Here is a 15,796-nt window from a genome sequence, read left to right as displayed (position 1 = left end):
ACCCCCCATTTTGGATTCTATGCTAGACCCTGGCACAAGACACTCCCCTGAAGGAAGAGCAATAAGGTAGATTGTTCTAGAAAATGTGGAGGAAGTGGTGTCCACAGCATAATCAGATGGAGGAAGGCCTGGAGATCCCCACCTGTGTGTGTTTCAGGTCCTAGCAGATCCATGGCAAAAGCAGAGAGGGTGCCCTGAGGGCCTCATGTCCCATGGAGTAGATGGCATCCAACGGAGGACAGTGAGAGCATAGTGTCCCTTGTGCTGAAGGGTGCTCATGGACACTATTCAGTCCTAATATCCCATATGCTGAAGGGTGAGCATGGAGGATGGTGGGGGCTGGTGTCCTGCATGCTAAAGGACAGCGGGCAGTGATCCACAGAAGTGCTGTAGGCTGAGCAAAGCCGGCTGCCCAAGTGTCCGGGGGAGCTGAGCCACCTCACAGACCTCAGTGCCCCAATGTGTGGTGCCTGCGAGCGGGAGGCCAGGATAGACTTTATCCTGATAGGCTCATCCTGGTGATGAGCTGGTGTAATTCCAAGGCGTAGTCCCAGCTTCTACACGCACACGTGCACACACACACACACTCACTCACACACGCTCACTCACACCCCATTCTGTGTATGACCATCCTCCTGGCTCTTCCCATCTCATCCATGTTCATTCTTATCCCACAGGGTCAATAGCAACTTTCTCATAAGGGGTCTGCCCAGAGCAGATGCATCCAAAATATTTGGGGGTCTCTGCCTTCCTAGGTAGCCTATCTCCCCTTGGAGCCGGGGGAACACACAGAGGCCCACTGAGGTGTTCGTGGGTGCCCCTCTCTGTGGTAGGACCCTGCCTCTGCCCACCCAGCTTCCTGCCCGGGGCTGCTGGTGGAGTTATAGGGCTCCTGTTGCGTAGACAAGCGAACAGGCTCTGACTGCCTCGCAGGAAGAGAGGCCAGTTAGACAGCTCCGCGCTAAAAAGACTCTCACACCTTGCTCGCGCCCCTCAGAATTGCTTCCCTGCATATATCTATCCTTTTTCAGGACAGAAGGTGCATCTGCCAAGTGTCCCCAGCAGGCCCCCCACCTCTCCTTATCCTGCCCTGTTCCCAGGACAGAAGACCATCAACAACCCGCCCCACCTCCATTCTCAGCCCACATGTCTCCGACTCAGTTTCTTTTGACTCAATAGTGTGAATTTTATTCCCTTTATTCAGGAGCAGTTGAATTCCAGCTCTGCAGAGCCCAGCCCCATCTCTACTCAGCTATGGGGTTGAAGACCTTGCCCATGAGGATTGCTCGTTGAGTCATCCAATCCTCCACAAACAGGAAGAAGGGTCTGTTGAACTTCACGACAAAGGGAGCTGCAGTATGTGTGTGATAGGGGATGGTGTTGCTGGAGGCCATGTCCATCTTGCCTTCCTCACTCACCTCCATTGTGGCTGCATGTATCGCCTGGGGGGAAACAGATCTTGGCTCAGCTCTGGGCACAGTGGGGGGAACGCTGGCTCCCATTCCTGGAGAACCACCCAAGGCTCTCAGCAGTTGGATCCAGACGCCTTGGGGAGGGGCTCACACTAACTACTGAGCTCCGTCTCCCCCAGTGCAGGCAGAAATTTCAAGGAGTTTAGGAGTTCAAATCAGAGGAAGGGGGAAGAGAGCTCAGAGGGAAGCTTGGTGGTCTGAAGGCTTAGGAAAAGGTCCCATAGAATCCCTGAGTGTGGACCTCTCAAACGCTTTCAAGAAGGATGTGGTAGAGAGAAAACAAGGGAGGGAAGGGGCTGGTGTTTCCTGTCTCCTTCCCAGCATGGACCATTTTCTATTTGTGTGGAAGTGCTTGTGCCAGAACACCAGTGTCTGCCCCTCTGATCTGCAGGAGGCCCTGTCCAGCATTGGTGACCTTGCTCCTGTACTCCTGTACCATCGTGAGGGGTGTGGCATCCCTTAGCCCCAGACCCCCCACCCCCCACTGCGCTCAATGTGAGCTTGCCCCAGGGATTTTGTGAGGAGGGAGATCTGTGAATCCAGAAAAGCTGCATCCCAGCGGGGACCCGGCCCTGGAAACTGTATCGGGTGTCCTCTGTGAGTGACAGCTCGCTCCTCCCTCAGTTAGAGAGCAGACACTGTCCCCTCCCCAAGGTCATTGGGAGACTCAGGTGAAAGAACTCTGAAAAACTGCTTTGTAATCTATCAAGTGTTGTACCGTGATGAGGAATTCTGATCCCTAGGCATGTCCTGGGCATGTGTGTTACAGGGCGGCCACCAAGCAATCAGCCGGTCTATGACCTTGGTGGAGTAATCAGAGGCAGCCCCCTGTGCCCACAAATACTCCATGGCATCTGGATTTCTTGAAGGCATCTCTATTTGGCAGAGCCAGTCCTGACTTGCTCATCCACACCCCCCACCCCTGCCCCGTCCCACTGCTCCTCCATCTTTCCTACCTCGGGCAGTCTCCATTGTGGACCAGGCTCCAGCAATAGAACTGGCCTCTCTCACGCTTCCTTCCCTGCTCCCCAGTTCTGTCTTCAAAAGTCACGCTGGGTCTCCTCACCACTGCTAACAGTCCCACCAATGCCCCCTCAAACTGTGTTTACCCCTCACCTGGGTTATGGGCCACACTTCCTCCACACCGCAGAACATGGATTTATAAAACACATGTCAGTGTATGTCAGCCTTGGGGGTCTCCCATGTCAGTCAGAAAACAGGTCTGCGCAGGTCAGAAAACAGGACCTCGCTGGCCCCCTCTCTCAGTCTCAAACACGATGCTAGCTGTGTGGGCCTCCTTGGGGCTCCTCAAAGATTTCAAGCCCATGTCCCCCTCAGGAGGCCCTTGAACATGGGTCTCCTCGACGTGCTCCCTCGCTCTCTTCTTTCCTTCTTCAGGCCTCTGCATGAAGGCCAACCCAGCCCGACAACTTTCCTCGCCAGCCCACCCCAAGCCAGCCCACTGTACCCCAGCATGCTGTTCATCCACGAGGCTAAGACTGTGGCTTGTTCATGACTACCCCGAGAGCCTCCAGAAGGGCTTGATGCCATTGCTTATGAATGTCTGAATGACCAAAGAACCTCAAAAGCCAAGGGACCTAAGATTTATAACTACTTTTTTAAAATTGGTTTTTCATTCAGAACTTTTGTGGATAAAACAGAAACTCTATAAGTTGCTTTACTCACCTCAGAAATAGCTGGGAAATTCTCCTCTGTGATACCCGAGAAGTTTGCTGCTGTAGTAAACACATTGCTGATGCCCATCTTGGGAAGCATTTTTTTCAAGTTTATCTTGGAGGAGATCTTGAACTTGGGCATAATTATGTGCACCAATCTGTTAGGATTGAAAACCACAAGGAAGCTGAGCATGTCTCTCTCTCCTAGGCCCAGGGGGAGGCACCTTGCTTTTGCTTTCAGGGATCTTCCAAGGGAGAGTTAAGAAAAGGTGGGGCATGGGTGCTTTCGTGGGGAGAGGTTAATGGTGCTGGAGCATGAGATGCAGCCATACATTTCCAGACCAAGCACTTGCCTAAAATACACATTACTATTCAAGCTATGCCCTTCACAGTCTCCCTAACCAAGAGAAGATGAGGGTCTGGCCAGGGGATCCAGCCCTGAGTCCTTCCAACCCTCCAGCTGTAAGCAGGGATTTAATTGGGCAGTGGCCCCAAATATAGTGCAGATCTAGTGCCTAGTGCCCACCTCTTCCCAGCACTTCATGTTGTTTATAAACCAATACATGTGATGCTGAGCTTCTGAATGGATTGTAACCCACTCAGCTGGGTTCCTCTCTTGAGGTGCCCCCTGTCCCAAACATGACATTGTGTGAAGTACGGTTGTGGCAAATGATGGAAGACACACTCCGCTGTGGCCCTCAACCACAGCAGACACTGCCCAGACAGTAGCTTGTGCTCCTACGTGGCACAGTGAGAACACTATTTGGAGATTTTTTTTTTTCCCGGTCTACACACTTACTGCCTGAAGACTGGAGTCTTTGCCAAGATCAGTGGGCCATTGGGGATCATGCTTTCATTACATAATTTGTCCACATTTGATTGGACCATGGTGGATACCATACCTAAACTGGATCAATCCAATTCTCCCTTCCAGGAATCTGTCAGTGGAACAGAAATATGTTGGTTTCACTCTGGAGTGGAGCATTTGCTTGAGTGGAAGAGAGCCAAGTCATGTCCACTCAGCTTGAAATATACCTCTTAGGATCATTCCCTGATCATCATACCTATTTAGGATCCTCAATTAATACTCTACTTCTGAATCCTCTATTCTATCACCTACTCAATTTTCCCGTAGTTCTACTGCAATTTGAATTTATTAGTTGACTTACTGCCTCTCCCACTAGACTGGAAATCCCACAATGGCAAAGACTTGTGTGGTTAGCTACTGTATTCCCAGTCCTGAGCAGTGTCTGTCATGGAATCAACAGTGAGGATATATGTGTTGGGTGAGTAAACCAGCTGGTTTGCTGAGTCAGAGAGGACAAATGACATCAGAGAGATGGAGTTCCCAATGATGTTGCTGTCCCCCGTCCAATCCCTAGTGATTCCTGGTTGTGTTTATCCCCTTAGGTGCATCTTTCCAATATATTCTTTTCTTTACCTCCTCGAGTTTGTATGGGGTGGGTTTTTGATACATGAAAGAAGAAGAACCATAATTTAGACAGTTGAAGGGGCATCCAGCTGATGATGGAAGCCAGGTCACAATTTTTCCTGCTTGGCTTATTCCATGTTCCACAAATATGCCAGGAAATAAGCAAATACTTAATTCCCTGAAATAAGACTGGCACAGAGGAAGCAAGATCCGAGCAAAATTTCAATGTGAATCTAGACTGTCCCTCCAGAGTAGCATACCTCATGCCACTGGATTTCAGAAGTGTAGCTCTTTGAACATCCATCTCTTCTACAGAAGGGTTGGGCTGTCCTACATCTGGGAGCATAAGGACTATGGACATGTTTCCAATGAAAGGCATTTTAACCATTGTAGTAAACAGCTTCTCCGATCTGCTATAAATCATGCGTTCCTTCTTCCACATCATGTCCACCCGCACTGTGGTGCACTCATCCACAAAGAAGTCCTCCTTGTGCATGAAATTGGTATGAAAAGCCATTTTCCAAATGCCTAGGAGAATCAGGAAGGAAAAAGTCAGAGTGACCTGTTGGAGAAGGCATTGGCACCTCCATGTCCGGGGACCCCAGAGGTGAGGGGTTTGAGAAGGGAGAAGCCCCCTCCCAGTGATACCTGGACCTCAGTGAACAGAATATTTAAAATTCTAGGTGGATGCAAGGGAAAGAAAGGCAAACGCATGAATATTCATCATAGGATTTCTTTAAATCTGTATTCCTCAAAAGATATTTCCCAAAATACTGCCTGCTTCTGGAGCTATAACATCAAGAAAGGATTTCATTGTGAAATAATTTAGGAAACAATGACCACAACATCCCTTCTTTGAAAATTCCCACCACATTTTAATGGACTAAGAGTTCTGACAGGCAACCGATGAATAAACTGAACTCTGTAACAGCAACTAATCATCCACTGTATGTCAATTAATTGGATTTAAGTAAGATAATTGAAAAAAAGAGTTCTGAGAAGTCTGATGACAAAGAAATCTGCCTTAAATTGTTTAACTTATTCAAGGAGGGAGACTTTTCATCGGAAGAACATATGCCTGCGTGCACACAGGCGTACACACACTCCTGCTCGGAATCCTCTTCAGCCATCAAGAGTTACTCCATTTTACTCCAAAATATCTTAAGTTTGGCCAATGATATGACCAAAATTGTTGGGAACAGAAACACTTATAAATGCTAGATAGATAGCACAAGGAGATAAAAGCAAAAGAAAAATTTTGAATCTATTGGTCTATGGGACATGGGATAGAATCACAGAAAATACTTTTTTCTGACTGAAATCTTCCAGGAAACCCAAGGGCTAAGGTTACCCAAACAGGAATTCATGGACTTGATAAACCTTACCTTTGAAGAAAACGTAGTTTATAAGAAACAGGAAGGTATGAGGGTTCAGAGAGGTGATGAATCCATTGGTTTCCTTGTGCATTTTTGCAGCCACAAAGTGGTTGATTTGCTTCTTGGTCTTTCTTATGTCTCTAAAGTCAATCATCTGGGCCTTCACGTCATATATCCGCTCTGTGTCCCACAGAAACGGGGTATTGATCTTCCTGTTGCTATCGATAAAGAGCATGTCCTTGTACTTCAGGTGTCCCTCTCTGTTCAGCTGCTTCAGCATCTGGACGATACCCTGGAAACCATGGTGCATGTCCCACACCCTCATGACCTTGAGGTCAAATCCAAGGCCCTTGAGGAGGTTGGTGAGTGTTGTGGATCTGGTCCCCAGGGAAAGCATGGCCAAGGAGGTGGAGATACTCAGAGGGGAGAAGATGATATTCTTTCTGGGATGCTCCATTAGCAGAGTTTCAAACAGTTTGTGGGCGAAAGCCTTATTGCCTGCTTCTATGTTGTGGTGGACAGGTGACATTTTCCATGATGAGACTGGGTAAATATTCCATTTAGATCTTCGTTCAGTTTCACAGCAAGTGCTATTAAGGAGGCCACAGAGGATGAGGACCAGAGAGAGAGCCAGGGGCATTTTCCTGTGGGACATTGCTGCAGAAATCCAAGGAGCTCTAACTGGAAGGAAGAGGTGGGAGGATGAACATGCCATGGAATGTGTTCTTGATGTTAACAGGCTTGAGAAAGGGCCCATTATTACCTGGGTGCTGGGGTTACTTTTAGTCCTCGATTGGGGGATGCTAACTAAGGCTAATGAGGAAAGGCTAAAGCATTCTGGAACTTTAGAGAAATTAAAGATAAATGACCTGATGACAAGGGATCTAATTCTACTCTCACCTGTGCTGCAGGTTGGTCCTAATGCAAGTAGTTTCCCCAGCCTGGTCCTGGGAAGTCTTGTCACTATGATATTCTATGATTTTGAGCAGCACTCTACACTCCTTCTGTCTCTCTCTTTTTTTTTTTTTTAATACAAAGCTCATGACAAAGTCCTGAAAAGTGTGGAAAGGGAAGGACCAGGGAGAAAGAGAAAGCAGGGAGTTCAGATTCAGTTGCTACAGAGATTTGGCCAGAAATACACCCAGACAAGGCCAGCAAGTGTCATGCAGTAAGGAGTGCTGGGGACTGTGGCAAAGGGAGAGGCAGGTCCAAGCCAGAGGCAGGCAGGTGCCACTCAGTTCCAGCAGTGTTCCCCATGTGGAAGTGCTGGTGTTGGTGTCAGATTTTTTTTTAATGTTTCTGAAGAAGCTGGAAACCTAGATTTTTGTCTGAAAAATTCAGTCCTGTCAAAAGCACTTGCTAACACCGTGTAACCCAGATGGAGGAGAGATCTGGCTTCAGGGCTGTCAGGTGTGAATTCTGAAAGAAAGCCTGGGTGGTGCTCAGGTGACTGGGTCATGAGCTGAACAGAGGGCCTGACAAGGTCATCTCGGGCGATCCTGGCCATCTCCCGTGGGCCCTCTCAGTCCTTACAGCTACTGTCCCGTCCCACCGTTGGGGGAAAAACCTCTCTGTGTCCCCAGATGTGCCCCCCATGACTGACTAGGACCAGAAATCAGTCCTGGAATCTGAAGGGTGTTCTAATGGTGAGATTTCTGGCATCCCAAAGGGAAGGGTAAAGATGTGAACCACGCTCTGAGTTTGTGTTCATTTCAACCTCTTTAGAGCAGGGCCCTGTCTTCCTCCCTGGTTTTCCTACAGTTCCTGACACAGCTCTGGGCACAGGGTCCATTCCTTTGCATGTGTCTGGTGATCCATCACCACGGTGTCTCTTGTTATGGCTACAGAAATAGCATTTGCTGTGGTTGAAGATTTGTGTTCCTCAAAATTCCTATGTTGATGTCCTACTCCCAAATGTAATGATATCTAGAGGGAGGGCCTGTGGGAAAGAATTAGGGTCAGACAAGGTCATGAGGGTCCCTTTTATATGGTCATAGGTTAGTGCCCACGTAAGAAGAGGCACCAGAGCACTGGCTCTTCCCTGCCCCTGACCCTGTGCATGTACCTGCAAAGATGAAGTCACAAGAGGATATTGCCAGAAAACAGTCATCTGCAAACCAGAGAGAGGGCTCTTACCAGAACCCAACCCTGCTGGCACCCCAGCCTCAGTCTTCCAGCTTCCAGAGCTGTGAGAAAATAATGTCTGTTGTCTAAGCCCCCCAGTCTGTGGTATTTTGTTTTGGCAGACCAAGCTGACTAACATAGCATCTCTCAGTTCTCAGTCTTGCCCCCCACCGACCCTTCCAGCTACTTTGCAGTCAAGGTGGGTTCCCCAAAGTATAATTCATCGTTTCCTCTTCCTAGCTCCCCATGAGCTTCGAGGGGATCGAGTACAATTTCTTCAGGTGACAGAGAACCTCCATAAGCCCTGATTCCTTTCAACCAGATTCTTGGCCCTGAGCAGCCTGCCCATGCCCTTATTGTCTCCTCCAGCCCCCCAGCAATAGCTCCTGCCCCCAACTGCCCCACCCCTATCATTCCCTCAGTAGCTCCCCTCCTTCCCGGCCCCTTCCATCCACTTGGTCTGCGTGGGGGAAGGGGCAGTAAGGGGTGGAGGACACTGTGGTTGAGAGGGGCCATGGGGGGGAGGGGGTCATGGGGTGGGGAAAAGAGCATATGGACGAGGTTCTAGAAAATACACACACACTTATCACACTGGATTTTTCATCATCTTCCCTAAGGCAAGTACCTCCTGAAACATGGCAAAAAGGAGCAATGAAACACACACTCAGGTGGAACCATCTCTGTCTCTCGGAGAAAGGTGACTTACCGTCCAGAGGAGCTGCTGTTGCTGAGAGCTCTTTGTATCTGCCTGTGCCTTATTTATACTGCTGCAGGGGTAGTGATATGGATAAACCTGAGTTAATATTAACGACCAACAGATCATGTTCAAATACTGTCCAAAGCAAACAACTGAATCATTTATGTTATTTTTCTTTGTACATCAGTCCCCAATGAGACACTGAGCAAAGTAATGGTTATGGAACCATTTGTGTTACTGGTCATAAATTTGCTCAGGCAAGGTTTTGGCACACATCCACTTAACCCCTCCCAAGAGCCATGCTTTGGCCTAGGTACTGAGCTAACAAAATGTTCAAAGCCTGCCTCCACCTTGAAGAGAAATCCTTACCCCAAGGAACTCTTGGTTTAGAGAGAGAAACATACATGTAAAAAGATGGTGGGACCCATGTGATTGGTCAGGAAGTGTATACATTCCCAGGAAGGAGCTGTGCTAGGGAAGAGAAGGACCCAGTGAATGACCTGGGACCATCAGGAGATGGTGGATACCTTTCATCTAGGTCTTAAAAAGATAGGCAGGAATCTACACATCTTCCTGAATGTCTGAAATATGAAGAGGGAATTATAGATTGTGGGGTGGGATGGAGTTGCCTGGGAATTGCAGGGAGGGTCAAGGCTCTATGTATAGGGTTATTCCAAATCTAGAAGGAATTGACTTCTGGCATGATGGAGAGAACCCACTGACAAATTTCTCCTTAGCAGCAACTAAAAAGCTAGACACAATTGTCAAAAACAACCATTTCTGTGCTCTAATACTCTAGTAATATACCATAGACCTATGACAAACATAGAAGCATTCATTCATGAAAAGTACTAAACTTTGAGGAGGTGCAGAGTGAGTCTGTAACATTTTTGTCTGGGGCTGCTTCCTCCTGACCCAGCTCTGCTGGTGGGTGGTCAAACCAGAGCAGAGCCAACTCCCCTGATTTGGAGTCTTGCCTATTAAAGTGATGATCTCAGTGGTAAGCAGTGTGTGTGTATGCAGGGGCTGGGTTTTTTTGGGGAGGGGACAGTGGTTTTGATGGTTTGTGGTTGGGTTTGGGGCAATAAATAGGCCAGCAAAGTAACAGGAGGTTAAACTGGGAGGCCCAAGAGGTGTGGTAGGCCTAGGTGTCTGATGAGTCCTCTGCATATCCCAGGCAGAGGGGAGACTCTGCATGTGTACAACAGAGACTGGAGTGGGTACGAGATACACACATCTCTCTGGTCCATGGAGAAGCAAGAAAGAAGAGTGGAGAGACAAATCTGGGTGGTACTTGAGAACTACCTGAGGTTTGAATGGGCTCATCAGCCCACATACAGATCCATTAGTGGCAAGTGGAAGCTTTATTGGCTCAAGGTGTTTGAACACAGTTTCTGATCAATATGGGGTTGAACAATAAGAAATATAATCACAAGGGTGACCTCTAGGAGGCAGGTTAGACATAAAATAGTAAAAACAAGAAACTCCAGTGGCCAGAAGTTGCAGGGAAACATGTTTTATAGATTTAGTCTAGGCAAATTACTACATAAACACAGAAAACCAAAAACGCCCAGGAGGGAAAATTCAGAATCCAGCGTTACTACAACGTGTTTTCTAAAATGTCCAGCACTCAAGAAAAAATCACAAGACATGCAAAGAAACCAGAAAGTGTGACCCCTACTCAGGAGAAAAGAAGTCAATAGAAATAGCCTTTGAGTATCCCCAGATACTGAATTTAGCCACCAAAGACTTCACAGCAGATCAATAATAATAAGAAGACAAAAAAATCAATTTAAAAATGAGTGAAAGACTCTAACTGGCATTTCACTAAAGAGGACATATATGAATGGCCAACAAACACATGGAAATGCAAATTAAACCCACAGTGACATAACATTACACACCTGTTAGAAAGGTTGTAATAAACAAGACAGAAAATACTAAGTGTTGGCAAGGACATGGAGAAACCGGAATCCTCTTTCTTTGTGGGTTGAAGTGCAGAACACTGAAACCTTTAAAGCATGGATGGACTCTGACAGCATTCTAGTGAGAGAGAGGAGCCACTCACAAGACTGCACTGTTGGATTCTATTTCTAGGAAAGGTCCAGAAAAGGTAAATTTTTAGAGAGAAGGCAGATCAGCAGTTGCCAAGGGCTGAGAGAAGTTTCTGGGACAGACTGAAAATGGGCTTGAGGACAAGTTTTGGTATTGGAAGTGTTCTAAAACTGGGTTGGAGTGAGGCTGAATTTACTAAAAAATGGAATTATATGCTGAAAATGGGTGGATTTTATGGCATGCAAATTATTCGCTTGATAAAGCTGTTAAAAAAAAACGAAGATGAGCAGTGGCAGCAAGCTTTGTTGGAAAGATGGTGGGCCTGGGGTCATGTGGACCAGTAATGGTGCCATGTTTTGGGCTCTGTGTGGCACCCCTGATTGGCAGGGTCTCACTTAACCTTCTCATGACAATCCCGCTGGGATGGTACTATTATTGCTGACTCCATTTTAGAGGTGTGGATCCAGGCTCAGAAAGGTTCAGTAACATAGCCACAGTCACACAGCTAGCAGGGAGCAGAGCTGGGACTCACATCCACATCCATGACACCACAGCTGTGCTCCTAACCCAGAGCTCCCTGACCAGAGATCTCTCTTTGGTAATAGACTCTAAAATAGATGGGCAGTGGACAAACTTTTACAGGTAAGATCTGTTAAAACTTCTTTAAATGCTGTCTCTTGACTTTATAAGTGTGGTATGCTGTATGGTAATTATATTAGTTATCAAGAGTCACAATGTCTGCATCCTATTTTAAGTGCCCTGGTGCAGGGAGAATTTACTTTTTGACAGTTAAGAATAAACAGGCACTGTGGCATGTCATTTTATTTTATTTTATTTTTTAAAGATTTTATTTATTTATTTGACAGAGAGAGATCACAAGTGGGCAGAGAGGCAGGCAGAGAGAGAGTGAGGGAAGGAGACGCCCCTCTGAGCAGAGAGCACGAGGCGGGGCTCGATCCCAGGACCCTGAGATCATGACCTGAGCTGAAGGCAGAGGCTTAACCCGTTGAGCCACCCAGGCGCTCCATGGTATATCATTGAAAGCTGTTTTGCGTGGGATCGGTGGGCTGATGGGCAGGGAGCATGTTGGTACCAGAGATCAGATACACCCCAGGGAACAAAATGGGGGCCTCCATTCGCAGATGGTTCTGAGATGCGTGGGACAGAGGATGCTGGCCACACCATGTGAGAGATGCTTCAGGGGGCAGGGTGGGTGGCAGGGAACCTTCTGCCCCAAATGCCTGCATTTTCTTCCCAGCTAAGAGCGGAGACATGGGCTAGAAAGGAACACCTCTTTTTGGAAAGGTTTCCAACCTGAAGAACAAGAAACATAATGACATTAGGGTTAGCATTTCCTGAGCACAAACAATGCACAGGGCATTGTCCTAAACACCTTCCTGTGTTTACTCCCAGGACAACCCATGACGCAGGAGCTGTGAGGTTTTTCCGAGGAGGAGAGAGCAGCACAAAGGGTTTCCCTGAGACCCTGAAGGTCACGTGGTTACGCGATGGTGGAGCTGGGCTTCTGGACCGGGAAGCTTTGTGAAATCCTCTTTCCTGAGCTCTGTCCCTCGTACCCTCTGATCCGAGCCCTGTGACTATCCTGCGAGTGGTGTCCCCAATGCCGCATCCTCTTCCCCCCGAACAGCTTCTGCCTGCCTTGGCATGGGAGTGGCCACCATTCCCCCGGTGACAATGACACCAGTTGGGGTGACTTCCCTACCCTCGGGGGACTTTCTCGGTGCTGGAGACCAAGTGAGTACTTTTGACCATGTCAAGAGTTTCATTTGGTGGTCCTGACATTTGGTGAAGGGCCCTGTTGAAGGGTCACGCTGGCGATATCTTCCTCTCTTCTTCTCTGGACTGTAAACACCACGAATAGTCCCTGAAGCCTCAGACTCAGCTCGGTTCACCTGAATGGCCGCGCATGGGTTCACCGGCAGGTGACTGGGCAGGTGAAGAGATGCCTACTTGGAAAACTGAGGTGCCTGGTGGGGGGCGGGGTGGGTGGGGTAGGTGGGGGCTGGGAGGGCTGCCAACGTTCTGACTCTGAAGCACTTTCAAATTCTCCAGCACAGACGTGAAGGAAGGGGTGATTACTTCCTTTGACAAGGAAGGGACAGTGAGTTAAGAAGCTGATGGATCAGGAATTCACATGGGGTCGGGGTGGGGTTACTTAGTATTTGAAAGACTCTACTCAGAAACCCATATTGCAGAGGGGCCACCACAAGCTCTGGCTAACTAGAGTCAACACAAGTTGATCTAGAATACAAGATTAGGAGTCAACACTCATAAGCCTAACAGAAGATTCTTTAAAAAGCGATTTTCCAGCAATGAAATGACGTGTGTGTTAGGTGTATGGGTTGGCTGGGAACCTTGTATGGGTGCCCCGTCCTTGTGTGAATGGTCCCTAGACTCAGGATTTGCTTGTTTCATTAGATGCTTTTAGGGGGTTTTGTCACCTGGCTCTGAAGAAGAAGTTCTTCAAATCTGGAGATAGAAGTTCTCTATCTGCCTATAGAACACGGTCACTTCTGCCCTGAGGGAAACCTTGCTGCAATTCTGTAAAAATCATTCCTGAGTATTCTGAAGCTCCTGATTCAGAGTCTTTAAATCACAGATCAGATGAAAGCCTGAAGATTTTGGCATCTACAGGATGGCTGTGTTTCCCCCCTCATGCAAAAAAAAAAAAAAAAAAATCCTATCACTAATCTCCCAACAGTGACCTCAACATGTGCGTCCCCCCTCCAGCTCAAGGGGTTGTTGTCCCCACCTAACCCACCCACCCACAGTAAAAAAGGCTCTCGTTCACGCTTTCCTTTTGCTCCTGCCTCCTGGTGCAGCCCCATGAGGCCCTGCACAGCGGGCATGCCTTCTCTTCTTAGGAATCGGAAGTCACACCATTCTTTTAAAAGTGGTTGTCTCTGTGTCTTCCTCTGACCGTCTCTGACTAAAACAATTCCTACACGTGTCTCAAAACAAAGACCAGGGTTAGGGATCTGGAAAAAAACAGAGAGCTGCAGGCTCACCAAGTTGGCAAAATCTGCTTCAGGACTGTTCTCATGTCTTCTCCCTAATGTAAGTCTGAACGGGCTCTGCCAAGCCTGGGAGCCTGACTTTCACTGCCGTGGGCCCCTTCGGGGCAAGGCTGGGGAGGGGGGAGGAGCTGGTGGCCTTCAGCCACCCCTGACTGGTGGAGGGTCCCGATGGCCACAGAGCTAGTAGTCCTGCCCAGCAGAAGTGTCTCTTCCCAGTCCCTCACACCTGTGCCCTGGTAGGGCACCCATGCTGTGCATGCCTGGAGCCAAGCCCTACCCAGGGCTGGCTCTGCACAGTGCTTTCCTGGCATGCCCACTGGGCAGAGCATGGTGCATATGGCAAGCATGGTGAAAGTCAGCATTGGCGACCCCAGTACCTGGGCTCCAGTCCTGGTTCTGATTCTGCCCAGGGAGCCCCTGTGGCCTGGGCTAGTTGCTTCTGCTCTCTGTTCTCCTGGGAGCATGGGTGGGGAGGATCGGGGGTCCCATGAAGCTCCTCTCCAGCTATCCAGTGTAACCCCCTTCTATTTACTTTATTCCTGGGTAGAAGGGCTCAGGAAAGCCAACACAAGGGCCCTGGCATGATAAGGTGATGTAGGGCACCAGTGCCCTCCCCCGCCAAAAGAATCTTGGATCTGATGGCCTGGGGGCCTCCAGCAGAGGCTGCAGGAGAGGCCTTTGGTAATGAAAGGGGAAGCAGAAAGAGCCAGGACAGCTTGTGTGGCAGAGAGCAGGGAGGGATCGTGGGGTTGTCTTTGCCCGGTCGCACTGTTTTCTGCTGCACCACATGGGGTCTTTTGGGATTCAGAGTCAGGGAGCCGGGCTGTGGTCCCCAGGAGTCAGCAGGAAGGAAGCTGGGCACCCAGAGGGCTGTGTGTGTGTGCGTGACAGCATCAGAGCCAGGAAGGCAGCCAGCTCTGATGAAGCTTGGCGGGAGAGCTATGGCACCCCCTGCTCCAGAGAGGTCGTCACGACCCAGACGCTAGCCCTTCCGTCTTCCAGTCTGAGACACTCACCCGGTTTTGTGGAGCCCCTACCAAACCCACCAACGATGCCAACCTCCTTGGACTTCTCTGGCCTTGGTTATACCATGCCAGCCCCAGGGACCTCTTTCTTTCCCTGCCTGACTGCTCGTTGCTAACTCAGGCTTTGTGCTCTCAGGGCCCCTCTTCTGTCTCACGCCCTACTCGCAAGCACCCTCCTCTATATCTTCACAGCTTTCGTCATTGATTTACTTATAAGTTTGTGTGGTTGTCATGGGGGTCCATCATCCCCGTTTAGGCCCGAGGTGGGGCAGGGACCTTGTCTGTCTGACTCACTCACACTAGGCACAAAGGAGGTGCTCAGTGAGTTTTTGTTGAAATGGATGAATGAGGAGTGCCTGGGTGGCTCAGTCGGCTAAGCACCTGCCTTCGGCTCAGGTCATGATCCTAGGGTCCTGGGATGGAACCCAGCATTGGGTTCCCTGCTCAGTGCTTCTTCCTTTCCCTCTACTGACCCCCTGTTATCTCTCTCTCTCGTCAAATAAATGAATAAAATCTTCAGAAGAGAAAAGGAAAGGAATGGATGAATGAATTCAGTCAGCTCCTAAGATGTCACATCATGACAACCTGGCCACTGGGAGTTAGCCCATAACCACAATCAGATTTGGGCCTTGAAGGCAAGTGGAAACATCGTTCTTGGCCAAATCCTCATTTTAGGTCTATTGACTTCTTTCCTATAACTCTGCCATACTGTGATTGCCCTGCAGATTACTGTTCCTGGGGCTTCGAGGAACAGGAATATGCTCACCAGAAACGTCCATGAGGCTAGTTACTTGGGAGGATTTGTAGAGAAGAGAAGCGACGGAGGGATGAACGGGCTTTGTGACTGGGGGTTGTGACCCATATCTCTGCTGACTTTCACTGAGTGAGCCCTCAGAGGGGC

General features: G+C 48.8%; 1 protein-coding gene across 1 annotated transcript; it reads right to left on the bottom strand.

The window, feature by feature from the left end:
* Window positions 1–1,204: 1,204 nt before the first annotated feature.
* LOC116855060 (uteroferrin-associated basic protein 2-like) lies at window positions 1,205–8,801 on the bottom strand. The gene is made up of 5 exons (XM_032837415.1): window positions 8,787–8,801; window positions 5,966–6,637; window positions 4,841–5,108; window positions 3,159–3,306; window positions 1,205–1,442 (listed from the first exon to the last, which is right to left on the bottom strand). The coding sequence occupies exons 2-5, from the start codon at window positions 6,609–6,611 to the stop codon at window positions 1,245–1,247; spliced, it is 1,260 nt and encodes a 419-aa protein (XP_032693306.1). The 5' UTR covers window positions 6,612–6,637; window positions 8,787–8,801; the 3' UTR covers window positions 1,205–1,244.
* Between the last annotated feature and the right edge of the window lie 6,995 nt (window positions 8,802–15,796).

This window comes from Lontra canadensis, unplaced genomic scaffold (genome assembly GCF_010015895.1).
Source record: "Lontra canadensis isolate GAN:19392208 unplaced genomic scaffold, GSC_riverotter_1.0 scaffold98, whole genome shotgun sequence".
In the NCBI taxonomy this organism is placed as follows: domain Eukaryota; kingdom Metazoa; phylum Chordata; class Mammalia; order Carnivora; family Mustelidae; genus Lontra; species Lontra canadensis.
This window is presented reverse-complemented; position numbering and strand designations above follow the sequence as displayed.